Raw genomic sequence first — 20,830 nt, 5'->3', positions numbered from 1 at the left:
CTTTGCTGGAGGACAGTGAGGTAACTGTGCCTCTCATCTCTCGTCCCACTCAGTATCATTCTGAAGGGAATAAGGAATGCACTTGACCCACTTCTAATCTCTCTTTGTGATCTTGCTATCCTCTCCAGAGCCCTTGCAGCAGTGTGCAGAAGATCGCCAGATCTGCCCTTCCCTGGCCGGGTTCCAGTTTACTCAGTGGGACAGTGAAACACATAATGAGGTGTGGTCAACTTTTAGTGGCTCATGGTTTCAGTTAGTTGGCTCAAGAGTGGTCCTGCCCAATGGGAACCAAAACTGTGGCATCATCTTTATTTAGCCAGGAGTACAGAAAATATTTCCTTTGGCACTTCTGTAGGGACAAAAACCCTGAGGGAGGAGGGTAGGGTTGTGAACCCCAGCAGGACTATTCTAGAGGTAAGTGAGTTCCAGGATCAGCTTTATGTCCTCTCTTCTGCTATCCTAGGGTAAGGCGGCCCTGGCATTAATCGGTGAACATTTATAATTAGATTTACTCTTGAATGTGGTTATCCCAGTGGCCTCGAATCTCTTAGGCTGCCGTCAAGCTTGAGGAATTTCCTGCTCTTTGGGGTTGAATCCCTTGGCACAGAGTTTCCTGAGAAATTGTCATGTGTAGAGCTTTCCTCTGTGTATTTTTAGCATGGCCCCCTTTAGCCTACTTACTACAATTTCCAAAATAAATGATCTCCATGGAAAACTGTTTTCTGCAAACATGTAGTTAATGGGTACAGAATCCTGTTTCATGTTTTACAAAATGTGCCTGACAACAATGCAGCTTCCTCCTGTGCTGCACAATATAAACTTCCCCCTCACTGTACTATCGTGAGAGTCCTGGCCCAGGCAGGCAGGGGATGGGAAAGGGAAGGGTGGCTCAGGGGAAGGAGGAGGCTGGAGACTGAAATTTAAGGGTGAGAAGGCTGTCCCTCCAGTGGTGATTTGGGGTGGTTATAGGAATGAGAATTGCAGAACCCTCTTTTGTCCCTCCAGTCTGTGTCGGCCCTGGTAGACAAGTTTAAGAAGAATGACCAGGTATTTGACATCAATGCTGAAGTTGACGAGAGTGACTGTGGAGACTTCCCCGATGGGTCCCTGGGGGATGACTTTGATGCCAACGATGAACCTGACCACACCGCAGTTGGGGATCATGAAGAGTTCAGGAGCTGGAAGGAGCCCTGCCAGGTTCAGAGCTGCCAGTAAGGCTCTCAGAGTCAGAAAGTGTTTCTATAGGAGTTTTCCATTGGTTCTTTTTTCTTTTTTTCTAATTAAAAAATTTTTCTTTCTTTTTTTTTCCCCCCCCCAAAAATAGAGACGGGCATCTCACTGCATTGCCCAGGCTGGTCTTGAACTCTTGGGGCTCAAGCAATCCTCCTGCTTTGGCCTCCCAAGGTGCCAGGATTTCAGGTGTGAGCCACCATGCCTGGGCACTATCAGTTCTTAGCAGATTTCCTGCTGGGGTGATTGAATTTGATGTCTGATTGGCTGGGCTGGTGTGCTATGTCATACACATCAGCTGAGCTTTTCAGCTGAGCCTTTCTGACTCAGAGGAATCACACCTGGCTTTGAATGTCGGCTTAGCCACTTTGGTTATAAAACTGACATTGCAAGAGTTTGTAAGGATTAGAACAATGTAAAGCGTTTGGAACAAAGCACCTGGGATCTAGTAATTACGTCAATGTGGCTGTTGTTACCACGTGCATTTTGGTAGCAGAGAGCATGCTCCCTTTGTACACATTGCTTATAGTGTGGCTGTTGGTGACTCTAAGCCACCAATTTACCACCTGAAAGGTAAGCAAGTGGGGGTTAGGCAGTGTTGGGTTACCAGATGGGCAGACTGGGGACGAGCAAGGCAGGGAAAACAAAACCAACCAATAAATTGAGAATATTTGGAGGAGAAGAAGAAGAATTGGTTTAGTAATTAAATTTTTGATTACCCTAGTAAACATCATAAAAGTAATCAGAACTTGGTTGGCCTTTATGTACTTAATAGGTTAGTATTGTTTTAATTCTAAATATGATTTGGAAGCAGGGTCTCACAACACTTTAATGTCATGGTCCTGTAAAGGTCTTGAATGGGCCTGGGGGTAGGAGATTTCATGAGATTAGAGTGAAACTCCTATGTCTGTAACAGAGCTTTGCAGAACTGGGATTGGGGACAGCCAAGCTGGTTTTGAGTAAAACCTTAGAAGTTGCTTAGTATAATTTCCCGCTATGACAAAAATCTCTTCAAGACCCTGCTCGGATATATTTCCTAAGCTCATTTTGTCTGCCCTTGTGGGAAACGATTAGGCTGATAATGTCTTTTAAAGACATTATCGAGGCGCCACTGCCCATCCAGGCTCAGTAGCACCCTGCTCTCCGGAATTGTACTGTTCACATGGCTGCAATTTTGCCCCATTCTCATCGTGTCTTTTTTGTTGTTGTTTTTTTTTTTTTTGAGACAGAGTCTCGGTCTGTCGCCCAGGCTGGAGTGCAGCAGCGCGATCTCTGCTCACTGCAAGCTCTGCCTCCCGGGTTCACACCATTCTCCTGCCTTAGCCTCCCGAGTAGCTGGGACTACAGGCGCCCGCCACCATGCCTGGCTAATTTTTTTATTAGAGACGGGGTTTCACCATGTTAGCCAGGATGGTCTCGATCTTCTGACCTCGTGATCCGCCCACCTCGGCTTCCCAAAGTGCTGGGATTACAGGCGTGAGCCACTGCGCCCGGCCATCGTGTCTTCTAAGAAGGGAGAAATGATAGGTTGATGGGATGAACTCTTAAAAACATCATTTTCAAATGTCAGAGAAAAGCTATCACTTTCCTTAAACAGTGAGGTGACATCTGAGGGACTGACAATAACAAAGGGCTTCCATGACTTTTATTTGGTTTCTGGAAGATGTTTTCTGCTGGTTATTTTGAACAAATGTCTCCACTTCTCTCCCCTATTCCAAACAGCACAAAATCTTAGACTCTATCCTACCTAGTACATTAGGGGTGGGAGGCTGCGGTTCTAGTCTCAGGTTTTACCCATCCTTAAATCCCCTCCCCTTGCCACATCGCTGGCCTTTCCTGGGAATTCAGTGAGTGAGTGATCTGGAGTAGATCTGATCTTGCCGTTACTAGCCCTGAGATGTGGGGCAATGTTATCACCTTTTGCGGTCTTTGTTTTCTCATCTATAAAATGCAACGTTGGGACCAGTTGATAATAACAATATCTGATATTTATTGAGCTCCTTATTCTTTGTGCAAGATGCTGCGCCAGGTGCCTTATGTGTGTTATTTCACATAATTTACATAATATCTAAAATTAATTATTTTATTGCAGCAACCCTATAATTAGGTCCTATTATCCTCATTTTACAGATGAGGAAACAGGCTCAGAGAGTTTAATGGGGTGGAGCTGGTTGCCACCCAGCACCTTTGACCAGTCCTGGCCACATATAGTGAGCTTTGGATGGCAGGCTCCAGTCCACACCACCTGAGCATCTCAGTGGGTAGAGGGGGCGAGACATCACGTTACCATCCCCGGGTGATTGTGTTCTGCACCCAGGGTTGAAAACCATTGTACTCTACTGAGAGGTCTCCGGAGGCCTCTGGATGAAGGTGGGGTGGGGCAATGCTGAGTGATAAATACCAGTGTTGTGTAGATGCCTCACGTTATTGGTCTCTGCATGGCAGCACACTGACAACTGCAAGCGTAAAAGGTGGAGCTCTTTGTGCACATGCGTTGGTAAGGACTGGTCTGCAAAAGTGCTTGATGTGTAAGAGTGAGCTCCCTCTCTTTGTGCAGCAGCAACAGCAGCCCAAGAACACTTGGAGCCAAGTGTTCTCTGGCCGACCCTTCTGTAGTACCAGCATGCTTACATAAGGCAGTTACTGTGGTTAATGACCTAGTCGGAGGTCAAAGCCCAGAACACAGCCTACTTCACGCATGCGAGAATGAAACATTCGGCTGCATGCTGCCTGATGTGCTGAGCCAGCTGGGAGGAGACCTTATCTTGCCAGTGTTAGGACAGTGGATTGAACCACGGCTAAATTGAAGGAGGGACCCTGTGATATTATGGGGAGGGGATAGAAGAAATACAGAGTTTTCCTGGAGGGACTGGAGATGTTTGAAGTGGGCAGCCTTGAAAAATGGATAGACTATTTTGGACTATAGGTGGATTCATTTAGTTGTTGAGTGGTGAAATTGGGACTGGTAGGATGCCTGCGACATAGCATTGTATGTTGAAAGAATTATTGAATTACTACAGTTCAAAAATCCAGCTCCATCACCAGAATTGGGAATGGGAGCCACTCTTCCTAATGGAAGAATATCCATCAGAATGGAGTGGGGTTGCTGTTGAAACTTCTTCCTTCTACCTCTGGAGTTCACAGCACAGTGCATTTGTTACTTAATAACATGCTAGGTATCAGATTCTGTTAGAGCACTAGGCCATACAGACTAGAAATGTGATTTTTTTATTGTGTATTTTATTTTTTTAAATTAGGTTTTAATTACACAATAAATGCACAAATGTAGTCTCCTGTTTTTGTTTTTTAAAATTCTGTATGTAAAGACAAAATCCCCTTTTAAAAGCCTTTTTAGCTTATTCCATATGGCTTATATAAACGGGAACTATATGTTGGCTCAATACAAATACAAGGCCACTCTTCTGAAACTTCTTGGTTACCTTACCTTCAGAGGGCAGTACAGCATCACCAGCGTCCTTTCTGACATGTTGGAGCCCTTTAGGAGAAAGCTTGTACCTTGTGGAAAGAGTGAAAAATGGCTGGGCACGGTATAATCCTGACACGCCTGTAATCCTAGCACTTTGGGAGGCTGAGGCAGGAGGATTGCTTGAGGCTAGGAGTTCAAGACCAACCTGACCAACATAGTGAGACCCCATCTCTATTTTTTAAAAATGTAGAAAGAGTGAAAAACCAAACTGAAACTGCCATGCTGCACTGACCACTTAGACACTTTACACACGGCAAAGAATAAAGCTGGATGACCTAACAGATTATAAGGGGAGCCCCCAAAGCGTTAGAGGAACTAAATAATTAGACAAACATGTTTTTTCACTTTTAGTAGGAACTATAGCGGTATCTTTTGGAGCCCTCATTTACAGAAGGATGGTGACGAATGAGGGATTTGTCATCTTGTGTGGCAAGAAGCATGTGTGTGGAAAGACCCCGAGGCTGGGATTAAGGGACTTGTGTCCAGCTCCCAGCTCCGGCATTTTACTAGCTGTAGATTCTTACCCAAAGGAATTCTCTTTTTTTTTTGAGACGGAGTCTCACTCTGTCACCCAGGCTGGAGTGCAGTGGCGCGATCTCGGCTCACTGCAAGCTCCACCTCCTGGGTTCACGCCATTCTCCTGCCTCAGCCTCCCGAGTAGCTGGGACTACAGGCGCCCGCCACCACGCCCGGCTAATTTTTTGTATTTTTAGTAGAGACGGGGTTTCACTGTGTTAGCCAGGGTGGTCTCGATCTCCTGACCTTGTGATCCGCCCGCCTTGGCCTCCCAAAGTGCTGGGATTACAAGCGTGAGCCACCGCGCCCAGCCAAAAGAATTCTCTTTACTTTTGTCATCTTGTCTCTCAAATTAGGTAGACTAGCATTTTATGGTGCACTTTGAAACTTCCAGAGTACTTGTATAGATATGATTATATTGTTATAAAATTAAGGGAAGGAAAAGTACTTGAGAAGTAAAAGGAATTATTAATAAGTTATTTGTATTGGACTCACAGAAATGCAGCTCATTTGTGGACATATGCTTCATATGTAAATACAGCATTATAATATATGTATTGTACATGTACAAATATGTGTGTTACAGGGAAGAAATGATTTCCCTTGGGGATGGAGACATCAGGACCATGTGCCCCCTTCTGTCTATGAAACCTGGAGAATATTCTTATTTCAGTCCTCGGACCATGTCGATGTGGGCTGGCCCAGATCACTGGCGCTTTAGGCCTCGACGCAAACGTATGTAATTCTAGGTGGAATTTTAAGAAAAGAAGTAGTGTAGATGACCAGCCAGTCAGCAGTTAGCCAAGGAAGAGAAATGCCAGTCACAGCCCTGTTGTGTCTCTTAATAAGCCGAGGAAGCATACAGATGAGCCAGCCTCCTGGTTGGTCAGTTTGCCTGGCCTGGGATGAAGGGACAGTGAAAATGGAAGCCTCTGAGTGAGGAGAGTGAGTACTGGAGTCAGGAGAACTGGACTCCCAGCCTCACACTGCTCCCTAGTATCCACATGACTTCACTCAGTGGCCACGGGTGGGCATGACCCCCGGGCACTAGAGGGCACACAGGAGCTACTGCACATGTTGGCATTCTGTAGAACTCGAAAGGGCTGTGCTGACCTTATGTGTTTTGCATTGTCTCTTTGAAAGAAAGGGATAAGCATCTGTTGTTTTATGTTTTGTTTTGCTTTTGAGACAGGGTCTCACACTGTCACCCAGGCTGAAGTGCAGTGGTGAATCATGGCTTACTGCAGCCTTGACCTCCTGGGCTTAAGTGTCCTCCCACCTCAGCCTTCTGAATAGCTGGGACTGCAAGGGCATGCCAGCATGCTCAGTTAATTTTTAAATTTTCCATAGTGATGGGATCCCGCTTTGTTGCCTAGGCTGGTCTCGACTCCTGGCCTCAAGTGATCCTCCTGCCTTAGCCTCCCAAAGTGTTGGGATTACAGGCATGAGCCACTGCACCTGGCCAAGCATATGTTTCTGATGTGTTTTCTTAGCCAAAACACAAATTATAAGTTTAGGATGAAAAGAGGGTGTGTGATTGAGCACTCCTACTGTTGTGATGCTCAGACACAATGCTGCCTTGTGGTTTTGATAAGCCTTGATAAGGCTGTCAGCAGATCTTGTGAAATGAGTAAATAGTTTAGGCCACAGAAGTGAAGTGCTGACGTCTGTGTTCACTCTGCAGAAGATGCTCCTTCCCAATCAGAAAACAAAAAGAAGAGTACAAAGAAAGATTTTGAAATTGACTTTGAAGATGATATTGACTTTGATGTATATTTTAGAAAAACAAAGGTTTGTACTGAATTTATTAGGATTGTGCTTACTCGTTTTTCCCTTTCAGATGTGATTTTTAAAAATTCCGTATAAATTTAACTGTTAGAGCAAACAGATGGTTTCATTCTTCCTTGTTCCTTAAACGCACTATTAAGAAATAGTCCTAAACTCAGTGGCAGAAAGAATCAAATTTAGAATAAAAAGAATAATGCTAGCAAAATCACTTTTTTACATAGAACTGTGAGACTGATGGTAGACTCATGCTGCCCAAACCCTTCCCAGACTGCTTTAAAAAAAGTAAGATGTTTTGCCCATTGTTAAAATGCCTAAAACACTTTTTAAAAAAAAATTAATAGGCTGCTACTATTCTGACCAAGTCCACTTTGGAGAACCAGAATTGGAGAGCTACCACCCTTCCTACAGATTTCAACTACGATGTTGACGCTCTGGTCCAGCTTCACCTCAAACCAGGCACCAGGGTAAGCCTATTTCTTGGTTCCTTTAAGCACACAAGGTATCAAGTGGCTGATAGTATGACAGTTAGGCAGTGCCTTTGAGGAAAGGGGAGAATGTGAGGAGCGGTATGTGTTAACCAAAGCGTGTTGCCAGGAAATCAAATAGATAAGGCAAAGAAAGCTAAAAGGAAAGGCTTATATGATGGACACACAGTAAACACTTGGAAATACCTTACCTGGCAAGAATGCTGGATACTGAAGCCTCCATGCTGAAATTCAGGGGGGCAGTGAGTGTAGTTTTTTGGTGAAGTTTCAACAGTTTTTAAGTTATTTCTTGATTCCTTTGCTTTCTCCTTTTTTTTTTTTTTTTTTTTTTTGACAGAGTTTCGCTCTTGTTGCCCTAGACTGGAGTGCAATGGTGCAGTCTTGGCTCACTGCAACCTCTCCCTCCTGGGTTCAAGCAATTCTCCTGCCTCAGCCTCCCAAGTAACTGGGATTACAGGTGCCTGCCACCGTACCCAGTGAATTTTTTGTAGTTTTAACAGGGACAGGGTTTCACTATGTTGGCCAGGCTAGTCTCGAACTCCTGACCTCAGGCGATCCACCCACCTCAGCCTCCCAAAGTGCCAGGATTATAGGTGTGAGCCACTGTGCCCAGCTGATTCCTTGGCTTTCTCATTGAAGTTGTGGATTTACTCACCAATTGCTTTATACAGTGAGGTTGCCTTACTCATGATCCAAGTCGAAGCGAGCCCAAGGTGACACATGGGCTCACATCCTCAGGAAGTCTCCTAGGGCTCTACAGGCTGCTGGGGCTCCTTCTGAGATTGTCACATGGAGCCTTCTGAATTACCTGGTGTTGCACCCTGATTACTGCCTCCTTCATTTGCCTGGGGCTCTTCTCACAGTCCCCGCTGACAGGGTAAGCAGTGGTTCGTGTAAACCATTCCATTCACATCCTCTGCTTACTTGCATTACTGGTTCTCCTACTCTCATGGAGTGTATTAAGACTTTATACTTTCCTCTTTATTTTGCCTGTTTTTCCACAAGATTTTAATGAGATATATATATATATATATATATTTTTTTTTTTTTAGAGACAGGGTCTTGCTCTGTTGCCCAGGCCATAGTCCAGTGGTGTAATTGGAGCTCATTGTAACTTTGAACTCCTGGATTCAAGCAGTCCTCCTGCCTCAGCCTCCCAAAGTACAGGGATTACAGGCGTGAGCCGTTACACCTGGCCTCACATTCTGTTTTTATAAACTAACCAAGATATGTTTTTCTTTCTGATCAATATTGTTTACTTCAATAGAAATACTCTTTTTTTTTTAGTCCTAGCTACTTGGGGGCCTGAGGCTATAGTAAGCTATGATCATGCCAGTGCACTCCAGCCTGGGGGACAAAGTGAGGCCTCATCTCAGAAAAGCAAAACAAAAAAAAAATTGTGATTCATGAGAGGGGGTCAAAATATCAACATTAACAGGAGTTTGGAAGAAGTTGATTCTGACTCTTATGGATGATTTTGAGGGGTTCAAGACTTCAGTGGAGGCCAGTCATGATGGCTCACGCCTGTAATCCTAGCACTTTGGGAGGCCGAGGTGGGTGGATCGCTTGAGGCTAGGAGTTTGAGACCAGCCTGAGCAACATGGCGAAACCCCGTCTCTACTAAAAATACAAAAATTAGTCAGGCATGGTAGTGCAGGCCTATAGTCCTGGCTACTCAGGAGGGTGAGGCACGAGAATCACTGGAACCCAAGAGGTGGAGGTTGCAGTGAACTGAGATTACACCACTGCACTCCAGCCTGGGTGACAGAGCAAGACTCTGTCTCAAAAAGACTTCAGTGGAGGAAGTCATTGCAGATGTGGTATGCAGATGTGGTAGAAATAGCAAGAGGACCAGAATGAGAAATGGAGCCTGATGATGTGACTACATTGGTACAATATCCTGATAAAACTTGAATGGATGAGAAGTTGTTTCCTATGGATGAGCAAAGAACATTTTCTTGAGATGGAATTTACTCCTGGTGAAGATGCTGTGAACATTGTTGAAATGATTAAAAAAAAAGATTTAGAATGTTACATAGTCTTAGTTGATATAGCAGTGGCAGTGTTTGAAAAGATTGACTTTGAATTTGAAAGAAGCTCCACTATGGGTAAAATGCTATCAAACAGCATTGTATGCTTCAGAGAAATCTTTAGTGACAGGAAGAGTTGATTGATGCCGCAAACTTCATTGTTGTCTTATTTTAAGAAATTGTCACAGCCACCCCATCCTTCAGCAACCACCACCCACCCTGACAGTCAGTAGCCATCAACATTGAGGCAAGACCCTTTAACAGCAAAAATATTACAACTCACTGAAGGCTGATATGATCATTATAATTTTTTAGCAATGAAATATTTTTAATTAAGGTATGTAAATTGTTTTTTAGACATATACTGTTGCACACTTAATAGACTCCAGCATAGTATAAGCATAACTTTTAAATTTGTGTGACTGGAAGTGCCTGTATTAAACACTGGACATTTGGCTAGGGACACCTGAGAGTGTGCCCAGAGGAGAGTATTCTAAATGAAGAGGCAGTTAGAAGTTGTGTCATATGAAGAACAGTGGAAGAAAATGGGGCGTTTCTTAACTCAAGTATTTATTGTTTAGTAGTACTTTTGGATTTGTTACAAGCACATTGTGGGTTTATTTGAGTTGTTTTTGAAGCACATAATTATATTAAAATATTCAGTGTGCTCTTGTAAACTGTGCACATCTCCAGTCACATTTCTCCTACTTCAGAGATTTATATATCAAGTAGAAATCACTGGTCTAAGGAAGGACCTGCAAATATTTGAAAGACTGTGATCCATAGGCACTCCTAAAAGAGGAGCCTCATTCCACGAGGCTCTGGAATACAGAATGAGGATGATGGATGTAATTAGAGGGAAGAGCTGGATGTCTCTCCTTGTTGCCATGTAGGGAACAGTGGTTTCCACTCAGGAATGAGACAGGCTGTTAATTAAGGTAATGGGTTTTCCTTTTTTTTTTTTAAAGACAGGGTCTCAGGCTGGAGTGCAGTGGTATGAGTATGGCTCAGTGCAGCCTCAACCCCTGGGCTCAAATGATCCTCCTGCCTCAGCCTCCTGAGTAGCTGAGACCACAGGCACACAGCACCATGCCATCTTTTTTTGTAGAGATGGGGTCTCACTGTGTTGCCCAACGCTAGTCTCAAAATTCCTAGGCTCAAGCAGTTCTCCCACCTCAGCCTCTCAAAATGCTGGGATTACAGGTGTGAGTCACCATGCCTGGCTGGTAATGGGTTTTCTATCAAAATTGTTCAAGTGCAACAAGGTGACTTTCAGAAAGCTGGAGGGTAGATTTTCCAACTTTTGTTTTTAGTGAAGGAACCCTTTTTCAGGTAAAACTGTGCAGAAGGCCTAATTGCCAGTCACACAGAAATAGAGCTGCTCTGGTTTATTTGGGATTGGTAGAGACGCTGAGCCCTGCTACTCCAGGTTTGCACTGTGTAGTGGAAAAGTCTGTTAGACTTAGATGACTTGTGAGGGCCCTTCTGACTCTAAAATTGTATAATTCTAGGAGGAGATTGGGCATAGGAATTAAGATTTACTTCTCTAACCTAGTTCAGTAGCTTTTAACAAAATAGCTTTCTGCATTTATTCTTTCCTTTAGTTACTTAAGATGGCCCAGGGCCATAGGGCAGAGACTGAGCATTATGAAGAAATTGAAGACTATGATTACAACAACCCTAACGACACCTCCAACTTTTGCCCTGGATTACAGGTAAAGGGGGGAAAGGGGCTCTGTCCTCTCTTCTAAGCCAGGGAGTCCTTTTTCTCTGCTTCTCATGTCCCCATTTTATATGGCGGGAGACTGTTGGCAATTTTGAATCCAGTGGAGGTTTTCTGGGTAAAGGGTCTGCCTTCCACCCAGTGCAGGGAGCTGAGCAGAGTCAAGGAAACAGCCTCACCTTGGCCTGCCTTACCTCACATCCTACATGCAGGAAGCAAATGGCCACACTCAAGTGAATGCGTCGTCATGTGGATGGGTGTTTAGCCTCTGCTACAAAGTACTAATCTTGGCTGTTGTGGGATTTCAAAGGAATATAAACACTTTGTCCTCTTATGAGCTAATATTTTGGCCAGGTAGACAACCAGATCACACCATATGTGATCTGGTGTGGCAAAAAATAAGTCTTCGGGGTGTATCTCAGATGACCAGGTTTCTAGCTGTGAATGCAGTTCTCATATTGCAAGCTTGCTGTGAACTTGTACAAGCCACCCCCCATCTTTAGATCACGGTTTAGACTAAATAATTTCCATATCCCTTCTCTGAGTCTACTGATGAGATGGCTAATACAGGTAACAGAAACTGGAAAAATAGGCTTCATCTGTGTCCCTGTATGTGGAAAGGGGGGAAAGAACTGGAAAAAAAATGTATTCACCTTATTTTCTTACTTAGGAAGAGAGTTAGGCTGTTATATTTTAGTGAAAATCCAGACTGACCTCTTGACTAGTGCTTCTCAAACTTTAACTTATATACAAATCACCCAGGGAGCCTATTTAAGGACTGATTCCTGACCTGTGTCCCCCCACCCCACCCCCTGCCCGAAGATACTGATACATTCACTCTGGATGTGATCGCAAAAATGACTTTCTCACCTGCTTCTGGGTGGTACGCCTGCTACTGACCAGATGGCCCCAGGAATCTCCTGTGCTTTCCTTGGGTGATATGTTCAGGTCATATCTCCAGTATTTGAGGAATGTTTCTGTAAAATGAAATCCTAAATTTGTTAGAAGCTGAAGGGGGGACATAGTGGCAATTATGGTTATCGAATTCCTTTTAACTCCCGCTCAAAAGGTCTTAGGTTGATAACAGACACCTCTCTAATAGGGTTTACGTGAAACAGGATGATAACTAGAGGCACCTAGAAGTTCATCGTAGTGTAACTCACTGAGTGAACCATCAGATGGTCTCTTCGTGCTTTGTAAACATGGAGTCTATTTCAAGGGTGTTTCTGAGCTCCTCTGCAGCGTCCACCAAACTCGAAGAGCTGTTTCTTGCCCAGGCTGCTGACAGTGATGATGAAGATTTGGATGACTTATTTGTGGGACCTGTTGGGAACTCTGACCTCTCACCTTATCCTTGCCATCCACCTAAGACAGCACAACAGAATGGTGACACTCCGGAAGCCCAAGGATTAGACATCACAACATATGGGGAGTCAAACTTGGTAGCTGAGCCTCAGAAGGTACGGATGAAACAGCTGAGAATTACATTGTTTGCCTGAAATCTATTTAATTGTCTCTTATATGAGAGTCACGCAATCTGAGCTTGATTTCTTCTCAATTTTAACCTGTTGCTCTCCAAGTTTTAAATAGGGTTGTGGGAGTGAGCTGATGCTAATTAGGTTTGTGTGGAACTGACCATCTCTCCAAAGACCTTGATAAGACATGTAACTAGGGAGGAACTGGTCACCCAAATAAGGCATATGAATGAAGGCTGCAGGCAGAGAATATAAATTTATATGCTAATTCAGCAAGGCTAGCTAGCTAGCTGTGTGGCTCTGAAAAATCTTGGCCAAATTCAGTTTGTATTAAATTATCATGTATTAAACATTTATCTCTTCCATACCAGGTGGCAGGCTTTATGCTTGCCTTTATATTTGATTCATTTATCTCTTTTACACTGGAATTCCAGTTAGCCTTAATGTAGATTGCACTGGATTGAAAAGAAATTAGATTTGATATGAGGGACTCTATTTTAGTGTCCAAAGAGAGCTCTGGGCTGGGCGTGGTGGCTCACGCCTGTAATCCCAGCACTTTGGGAGGCCAAGGCGGGCAGATCACGATGTCAGGAGTTCGAGACCAGCCCGGCCAACATGGTGAAACCCCGTCTTTAATAAAAATACAAAAATTAACTGGGCATGGTGGAACCCGGGAGGCAGAGGTTGCAGTAAGCTGAGATCGTGCTATTGCACTTCAGCCTGGGCAACAGGTCGAGACTCCGTCTCAAAAAAAAAAAAAAAAAAAGAGTTTGAGACCAGCGTGGCCAAAATGGTGAAATACCATCTCTACTAAAAATACAAAAATTAGCCAGGTGCCTGTAATCCCAGCTCCTTGGGAGGCTGAGGCTGGAGAATCGCTTGAACCCAGGAGGCGGAGGTTGCAGTGAGCTGAGATTGCACCATTGCAATCCAGCCTGGGTGACAAGAGTGAAACTCTGTCTCAAAACAAACAAACAAACAAACAAACAAAAACAAGAGAGCTCTGTAGCTCCTTGGTTGAAACTGGATTCCTTCTTTAGTTGAACTCCAGACCTTTGTTTTTACAGTGAATTATGGTAAAAGTTTCTTTATTCTGCTTAGTTTTACTTTGTCATATACCTATTTCAGGTAAATAAAATTGAAATTCACTATGCCAAGACTGCCAAAAAGATGGACATGAAGAAACTGAAGCAGAGCATGTGGAGTCTGCTGACAGCGCTCTCCGGAAAGGAGGCAGATGCAGAGGTCAGATGCTCTTGCCTGTTCTCTAGGTGCCCAGCATGCGGGAGGGGAGTGGTTGATGTCTACAGCTGAAGACACCTCGATTTGGGCAATGCCTCCAATACAGAAATGTTCGTTCAAAAATACAAGGAGCTGGGCATGGTGGCTCACACGTGTAATCCCAGCATTTTGGGAGGCTGAAGTGGAAGGATCACTTGAGCCCAGGAGTTTGAGGTTACAGTGAGCTATGATATGATCGTACCACTACACTCCAGTCTGGGCAACAGAGAGAGATCCTGTATCTTGAAAAAGAAAACAAAAATAAAAGGAAGACTTCATGCTTCTAAGAGAGAAATGAACCAAGTATACAAGTAGGCAGGTCACACAGACTGTAATACAAATAGCAAACTAGTGTGTAAGGCATGATTCAGCCTTGCTGGTAATCAAAAACGACAAATGAAACAATCTTGATGCTACTTTAAAACAGCAGCAGTTTTAGTAATTAAACTGTTTTCCATTACTGAGGAGGAAAATTTGGAGTACTTATTCACTGCTGGTAGCAATTTAAGTTGCTCTATGCTATGAAATGTTTAAACCTTTTGATCTAATAATTCTGATTTCAGGAATGTATTCTCAGTAGGAAGATAGTGGAAAAGTAATTATTATACTGTCAGATTCTACTTCTTCAGAACAAGCTGAAACCTTGATTAACTTGGTCCACCTCAATGAAAGGAAGTCTCAGTTAATTAGAATCCTTCTCTCTAACTTCTGCTCAGGTAATATTCTGAGTGTAGACCTTCTGTAGCTGAGAAATGAAAACTCGTAAGTTGATTGAGGGCCCTGAGCTGGGTATCAGAGAAAGCTCTTCAGTCATATTTATAAAGTTTTATCAACTAGAACAGAATGGGATACAAGTGTGTGTCTTTGTCTTAAGTGGAAAGTTTGAGTTTACTTTTAAATATGAATTTTGTGCTGCCCTTAGCAGTGTAGTCCAGTTGGAGCTATAAATAATCATGGCTTTGGCTGGGCACAGTGGCTCATGTCTGTAATCCCAGCACTTTGGGAGGCCGAGGTGGGGGGATCATGAGGTCAGGTGTTCAAGACAAGCCTGGCCAACATGGTGAAACCCCATCTCTACTAAAAAATACAAAAAATTAGCTGGGTGTGGTGGCGGGCGCCTGTAATCCCAGCTACTCGGGAGGCTGAGGCAGGAGAATTGCCTGAACCCGGGAGGTGGAGCTTGCAGTGAGCCAAGATTGTGCCACTGCACTCCAGCCTGGCGACAGAGCGAGACTCCGTCTCAAAAAAAAAAAAAAAAAACAAACATGGCTTTTTATTACTGCTTTTTTTTCTTGTTTGTTTTCAGGGCACCCTAGGACACTCTGCAGTGTGTCCTTTACCAGGGTGATGCTGGCTGTTGACATCCATGTTTACCACAATGTCATTTGAGCAGAGCTGAGGCACTGGTTCCCTTTGTAGATCCTTTTTCTTCAAAATAACTAAGAAATTTGTTTTCATTTTGTTTGGGTATAGACTTTTTGGTGACACAACTTTATTTTTGTTGCCCTTTCAAAAGTGCACTAGCCCTAACTGTCCGATGTATAAATGTGCTTCTGTTAGGCAAACCACAGGGAAGCTGGAAAAGAAGCGGCCCTGGCAGAAGTGGCTGACGAGAAGATGCTTAGCGGGCTCACGAAGGACCTGCAGAGGAGGTGCGGGCTGGCAGGCATGGGGGCTTTGTTGGGGCTCACCTCTCTGAGCTGTCCACGTGGCAGGCCTTCCACACACAACCTGTTTCCTATGACACTTATAGTGGCTGTTCTGTTTTCTCTCTGTGTTGACAGATAATACAGACCAACTTTTAAAAAGGTGTTTTTCTGTGTCAGTGATCAGAGTGTAACAGGAGATATTTTATCTCAAATAAGAAACTAGAAAAATCTGCTTATAAAATGCATCTGAAAGATTTGTTTCTCATTAGTTTAGTCATTGCATGTGTGTATTATTCATACTTGATGAACGAGCTTTTGTTCTAACAGTTGGCAGTGACCTAAATACTTGCCCCTTTCTTTCCAGCCTGCCCCCCGTCATGGCTCAGAACCTCTCCATACCTCTGGCTTTTGCCTGTCTCCTACATTTAGCCAATGAAAAGGTAGGTAATTAAGGTAAGCATGGGAGTATTAGAGTATTCCCTGTTTATGTCAACTCATTTAGCTTTGTATTTGATCTTTCATGGGCTAATATAGGATTTCTTAAATACAGTGACTTATGTAGCACCTTCAACCCAAATGATTAGCCAGGCATCTAGAAGTAACTTAGGAAAAAGCCATCAGGTTTGATTAGCAATGAAAATAGCACAGAGGACCCAAATAGTAAGATTTTAGATGATGGAATTGTGATCGGTAAGTTCCCCAGCCTAAGAACACGATGTGCTTTTACTTCACTGGGTGTCAAAGACTTTAAAGGCCAAAGCCTAGTAGTACCAAAGTCAAGACATATGGGAGACATGGCAGAGAGAAGCGGAGAGAAATGAGGATGAAAAGAAAACAGCTGCAGAAAGAGAAGAGTACTAAAATATGGAGGTAACCGTCAGAAAAGTCAAGCTGTGTGTCACAAGGAAGGAGAATCCTGAAGTGCCAGCTGGGTCAGTGTGGCAGACTCCTGTGCCAGGCCAGCCAACAGCTGCATAGCCATGGGACAGCTGTGGAAAGAGCAGAGGAGGGCACCCATTTTCTCAGGAGCCGAGTGGTACTACCCAGGGATACCACAGAGAGGGCAGCCAGCAGCAAGCCCACACATTTGAGCATCGCTGAACACTTGGTATCCATTAGGGTCCCCAGCCAGCTGATGCACAGCCCAGCCTTTGGCACATGCAGTAGAGGGCTATGGGCTGGGCCATGGCATGTGCGGCAAGCACCACCCTGGGGCTGGGGCACCATGGCCATGGTGTGCACCAACACTGTCAACTCCCCAGGAGGAGGGGGTGGGCACTGGAGTGCAGTTACTATCTGAACGCCGAAATGTGGTTTTGGAGGGTGATTATGGGAATGGAATGGTAGCAAAAATGGGGTGCTGGTGGAAGCATCCAGGATTTCCTACATGCCAACATGTGACCTCTGGCCTCCTAATGAAATCAGGAGCAGTGAGGATTGGCTCCATTTTCCAGGTCTGACTCTGCTTTGGAGAGAAGTTGCCCTGGCCTGTGTGGCACAGCCATCAGCCAATTCCAGTGACCTACCACTGGAAGTCAGAGACCAATTTTTCTCTTGTCAATACCTTGCTTAGCTGACAACCTCATGAAGAAGAAGAAACTGTCCAGTTAGCAGAAGCTAGTTTTGATTCTGGGTGGGGAACAGGTGTAGAAGAGCCACTGGGCCAGGACCAAGTGCTGTATGTCTCCAACTACTGTGCTGACCATTGGGCTTGTAACCACCAGTCTGAGTGTTCAAACCTGAGGCCTAAGTTGAAGAGCCCAGTGTAGTTCCCAAGAAGGAATGATTGTGCATCAGAGCCCTTGGGAATGGTTTTAACCCAGGAATGCTGAACTTGCATGGCTGCTGTTGGGGGGCAGTAAGGCGGTGACCGGTGACTGCGGAGAGAGGACATGCCCTGTTCACAAGCCTGTGAAGGCAGACATGCCCGTGGTTATGGGAGGTGGTAGTTCCTATACCTGACACATCCTAAAGCATCTGATATCACATGCAAACTATATGAAGAATGACTAAGAAAATAAAAAATAAAATATATGATTATCATTGTTCTGACAAGAAATCTACAAGTGGCTCTGCTGAGGATATACCATCTGAGGTGGGTGGTGTGCAGGCCATCCATCTCTCTGACTTGAGAAGTGTCGGGGGAGGCCTGGAATCTCATTCGCACACCATCCTGGTGGAAATAGGTGCTGGTGACTCTCCAACATGGGTGCTGGTCTCCTAGCACACCAGGCTCCTAGGCTGGCCTCCAAAGCTCAGAAACCCTTCTGAGTCCAATTTAAGAGTGTTACTGCTTTCGCTCATCAGCCCCAGCCTGAAGGTCAGAGTGCTTCTCTGGGTGGTGTGTCTCCACAGAAACCTGACTTGAGAGAGCGGCTTCATGGCCCTCACTTGTTTCTTAAGGAGTCAGGCCAGGCCAACACTGCTAAGAAATATTAGTGACTCTGCGGCTTCACTGAGGTTGTGCTGCTCCGACTCCAGCTCTGCACCCCTGCTCTCAGTGGCAGTGCAGGCATGTTCATTTTGCTGTGATCAAGTCTCTTTTTAAGGGTCCCAGAGCTCTTGGTGTTTGAAGAATGGTGGGTGGCTACAGCCCATGACTTGTTGGGCTGAGCACCGAGGCCATTACTTGGGCCTGGCTTTGGGCTGTTTGAGAAAACTGGGCTTGTAACATTAGCCACAACAGTTACTGTGATAATCTACAGGGATCTGTGATAACTCAACACTTAGAGCCACCAAGAGAAATATTCTCAACGCTTCACAGCAGAACTTGACCTCCTCTTGGACTTCTTTCTCTCCATCTTTCACTCCCGTCTGGAGTCTGTTCCTCCACCACTGTGATAACAGTCTCCCCTCACATAGCCAGGCAGTGTGTGGGGCTTAGGAGCCAGTGATGGACGTGAGGCCCTCTGCCTTCATGTCTCTGCATGTTAGCAGTGTGTGACTACCAGAACCTGAGCTGCAGAAAACCCACGAGGTGTGACTTGAGCGCTCTGTCTTTAGTGGCAAGGAAAGGTGCGAGTGGCTGTTGAGCCCTGGCACATCCCATCTGCCTCCAGTGCAGAGCCAGGGCAGGCTGGTTGTGGTGAAGTTCGTCAGGAAAGGTGTCTCATAGCTGCTTAGTCCTGAGGGAAACACTGCCTGGGGTTGGGGAAGAGCTGGGAGGTAGGTAGGGAAAGGCCTGTGCAGAGACTGGCAGGAGGGCACTGCTGTCAGGAACTAATGGAGAGATGGGGCAGTGGGGTAGTTCAGGGGTGCCTGGAGGAGGTGCGCGTGGACGGGGTTAATACAGTAGTCCCCTAGTTTCCATGGATGGGGCAATGGGGCAGTTGGGGGTGCCTGGAGGAGGCATGCATGGTTGGGGTTAATATAGTAGCCCCCTGTTTCCACAATTTCACTTTCCATGGTTTCAGTTACCCGCAGTCACCCATGGTCTGAAAATACTAAGTGGAAATCCAGAAATAAACAGTTCATAAGTTTTAAGTTGCAACTCTTCTGAGTAGTGTGATGAAATGTCACCATGTCCCGCTCCATCCTGCCCCGGATCTGAACCGTCCCTGTGTCCAGCAGATCCACACTGCAGACGTGGCTCTCCCATTAGTCACTTGGTAGCCATCTCAGTTCCCAGGTCAACTGTTGTGGTACTGCAGTGCTTGTGTTCCATTCCCTCTTATTTGACTTAATTTTTCTATTTTATTATTAGTTATTGTTAATCTCTTACTGTGCCTAATTTGTAAATTAAACTTGATCATAAGTATGTATGTATAGGAAAAAACAAGGTATATTTGTGTATACATATATATAAAAATCATATATGTGTATTTGATTTGGTACTATATGAGTTCAGGCATCCACCGGGGGCCTTGGAACACCCCTCGAGGATAAGGGGGGACGACTGACTATATGTATGTGTTGTGGCTCCTCATGACCTCCCATCTGCCTCCATTAGCATCTTCAGGGCAGACGGCTCAGCTCTTAGGCCCTTTATAGGGGGTGGGTTGCAGGAATCAGAGCCAGAGAAGGCTTGCTTTTTGCTTTTTTTACCTAAGTCATTTTGTTATAACAAGGATTGGGAATCAGGTTTTTCATGCAAATTATACTTGCTATGAAACAGTTTTTCTTATAATCATGGGACAAACTTTCTTCTTTGTAGTCACTACCTTGTGACTGTGATTGGAATTTATGATTCTTTTATTCTCAGTATACCAAAGTCCATGCATGTTTTGGTCTTCCCTCAGAATCTAAAACTGGAAGGAACAGAGGACCTCTCTGATGTTCTTGTGAGGCAAGGAGATTGAGTTCACTATGGAGAAGTCAGCAGCAGGAGGCCCATCACTTACTCAGTTGCCGGGACATCCCCAGTCTCGGGGGAAGAAGATGCCATGGGCTTATACCCAGGCTGTAGCCAACTACCAACGTGCCTGTTTGTTTGTTGCTCTTTCCTTCTCTCCATCATAGTCTGGGTGCCAGCGCCCTGAAGCTCTGTGCTCAACTGATTAAACTTTACTGCCCTATGGTGACCATCTAGGAGAGGGGAGGGCAGAGGGGGTGAGGGTACTATTCTGGATTGAGAAAACCTATATCCATTCTTTATATCAATGTATAGTTTTAGTCTCCTAAATTGATCTGTTATTTTCCAAACTATTCTCTTGTAGAAAATTTTCCAGTGGGCACTTAATGTTGCCCTTGAAGAACTTCCTAATCCATGTACATAAAATACATCATATGTACACTTATAAATGTATATAGAATGCTCAAAAATAAAATTCTTAATAATATAACTGGCAAAATATTTGAGTGTCCACTAGATGAGTATCAGACCTAGTCCTTACCCTTAGGGGGATGCAGTCCTGGTTGTTATCCAGGATACACACATGTCAGTATAAGGCAGAAGATGCCTAAGGGCCAAGATGGTTTGCCTCGGAGGAGAATGGAAGAGAGAGATTGCTGACTGGACATTCAGATGCAAGACTGGGTCCTGCTTAAATCCCAGGATTCTGCTGGAGGGAGCTGATAGTGATACTTGTCCCTTCTGTACATTGCTTCGTGTAGCCTTCTCAGCATCCCTAGGAGAAACTTACTATTGTGACTCTCATGTTGGAGGAGGAAACGGACACCCAAGGTAGAGGAACTTGCAAAAGGGCAGCCGGCAAACTGTCAGGGGTG

At 44.7% G+C, this 20,830-nt stretch overlaps 1 protein-coding gene across 4 annotated transcripts in view; it reads left to right on the top strand.

Annotated features, from left to right (window-relative positions):
* Positions 1 to 20,454, top strand: part of NCAPH (non-SMC condensin I complex subunit H) — a 37,928-nt gene extending 17,474 nt beyond the window's left edge. For 2 of the 4 annotated variants that reach the window (XM_009442874.4, XM_063789610.1), the window contains exons 8-18: positions 129 to 220; positions 1,006 to 1,211; positions 5,820 to 5,968; positions 6,918 to 7,024; positions 7,363 to 7,485; positions 11,141 to 11,251; positions 12,630 to 12,719; positions 13,863 to 13,979; positions 15,576 to 15,667; positions 16,029 to 16,104; positions 19,903 to 20,454. In XM_009442874.4, coding sequence (XP_009441149.1) covers positions 129 to 220; positions 1,006 to 1,211; positions 5,820 to 5,968; positions 6,918 to 7,024; positions 7,363 to 7,485; positions 11,141 to 11,251; positions 12,630 to 12,719; positions 13,863 to 13,979; positions 15,576 to 15,667; positions 16,029 to 16,104; positions 19,903 to 19,962 — 1,223 coding nt within the window. In that variant the 3' untranslated portion in view covers positions 19,963 to 20,454. Of the gene's footprint in view, positions 1 to 128; positions 221 to 1,005; positions 1,212 to 5,819; positions 5,969 to 6,917; positions 7,025 to 7,362; positions 7,486 to 11,140; positions 11,252 to 12,536; positions 12,720 to 13,862; positions 13,980 to 15,575; positions 15,668 to 16,028; positions 16,105 to 19,902 lie in introns of all 4 variants that reach the window. The other 2 variants (XM_001148661.6, XM_063789609.1) reach the window with 1 other exon arrangement.
* Positions 20,455 to 20,830: the final 376 nt, after the last annotated feature.

Source organism: Pan troglodytes, chromosome 12 (assembly GCF_028858775.2).
Source record: "Pan troglodytes isolate AG18354 chromosome 12, NHGRI_mPanTro3-v2.0_pri, whole genome shotgun sequence".
Classification (NCBI taxonomy): Eukaryota; Metazoa; Chordata; class Mammalia; order Primates; family Hominidae; genus Pan; species Pan troglodytes.
Note: the sequence above shows the minus strand (reverse complement) of the source record. Positions and strands in the feature narration are given on the sequence as shown.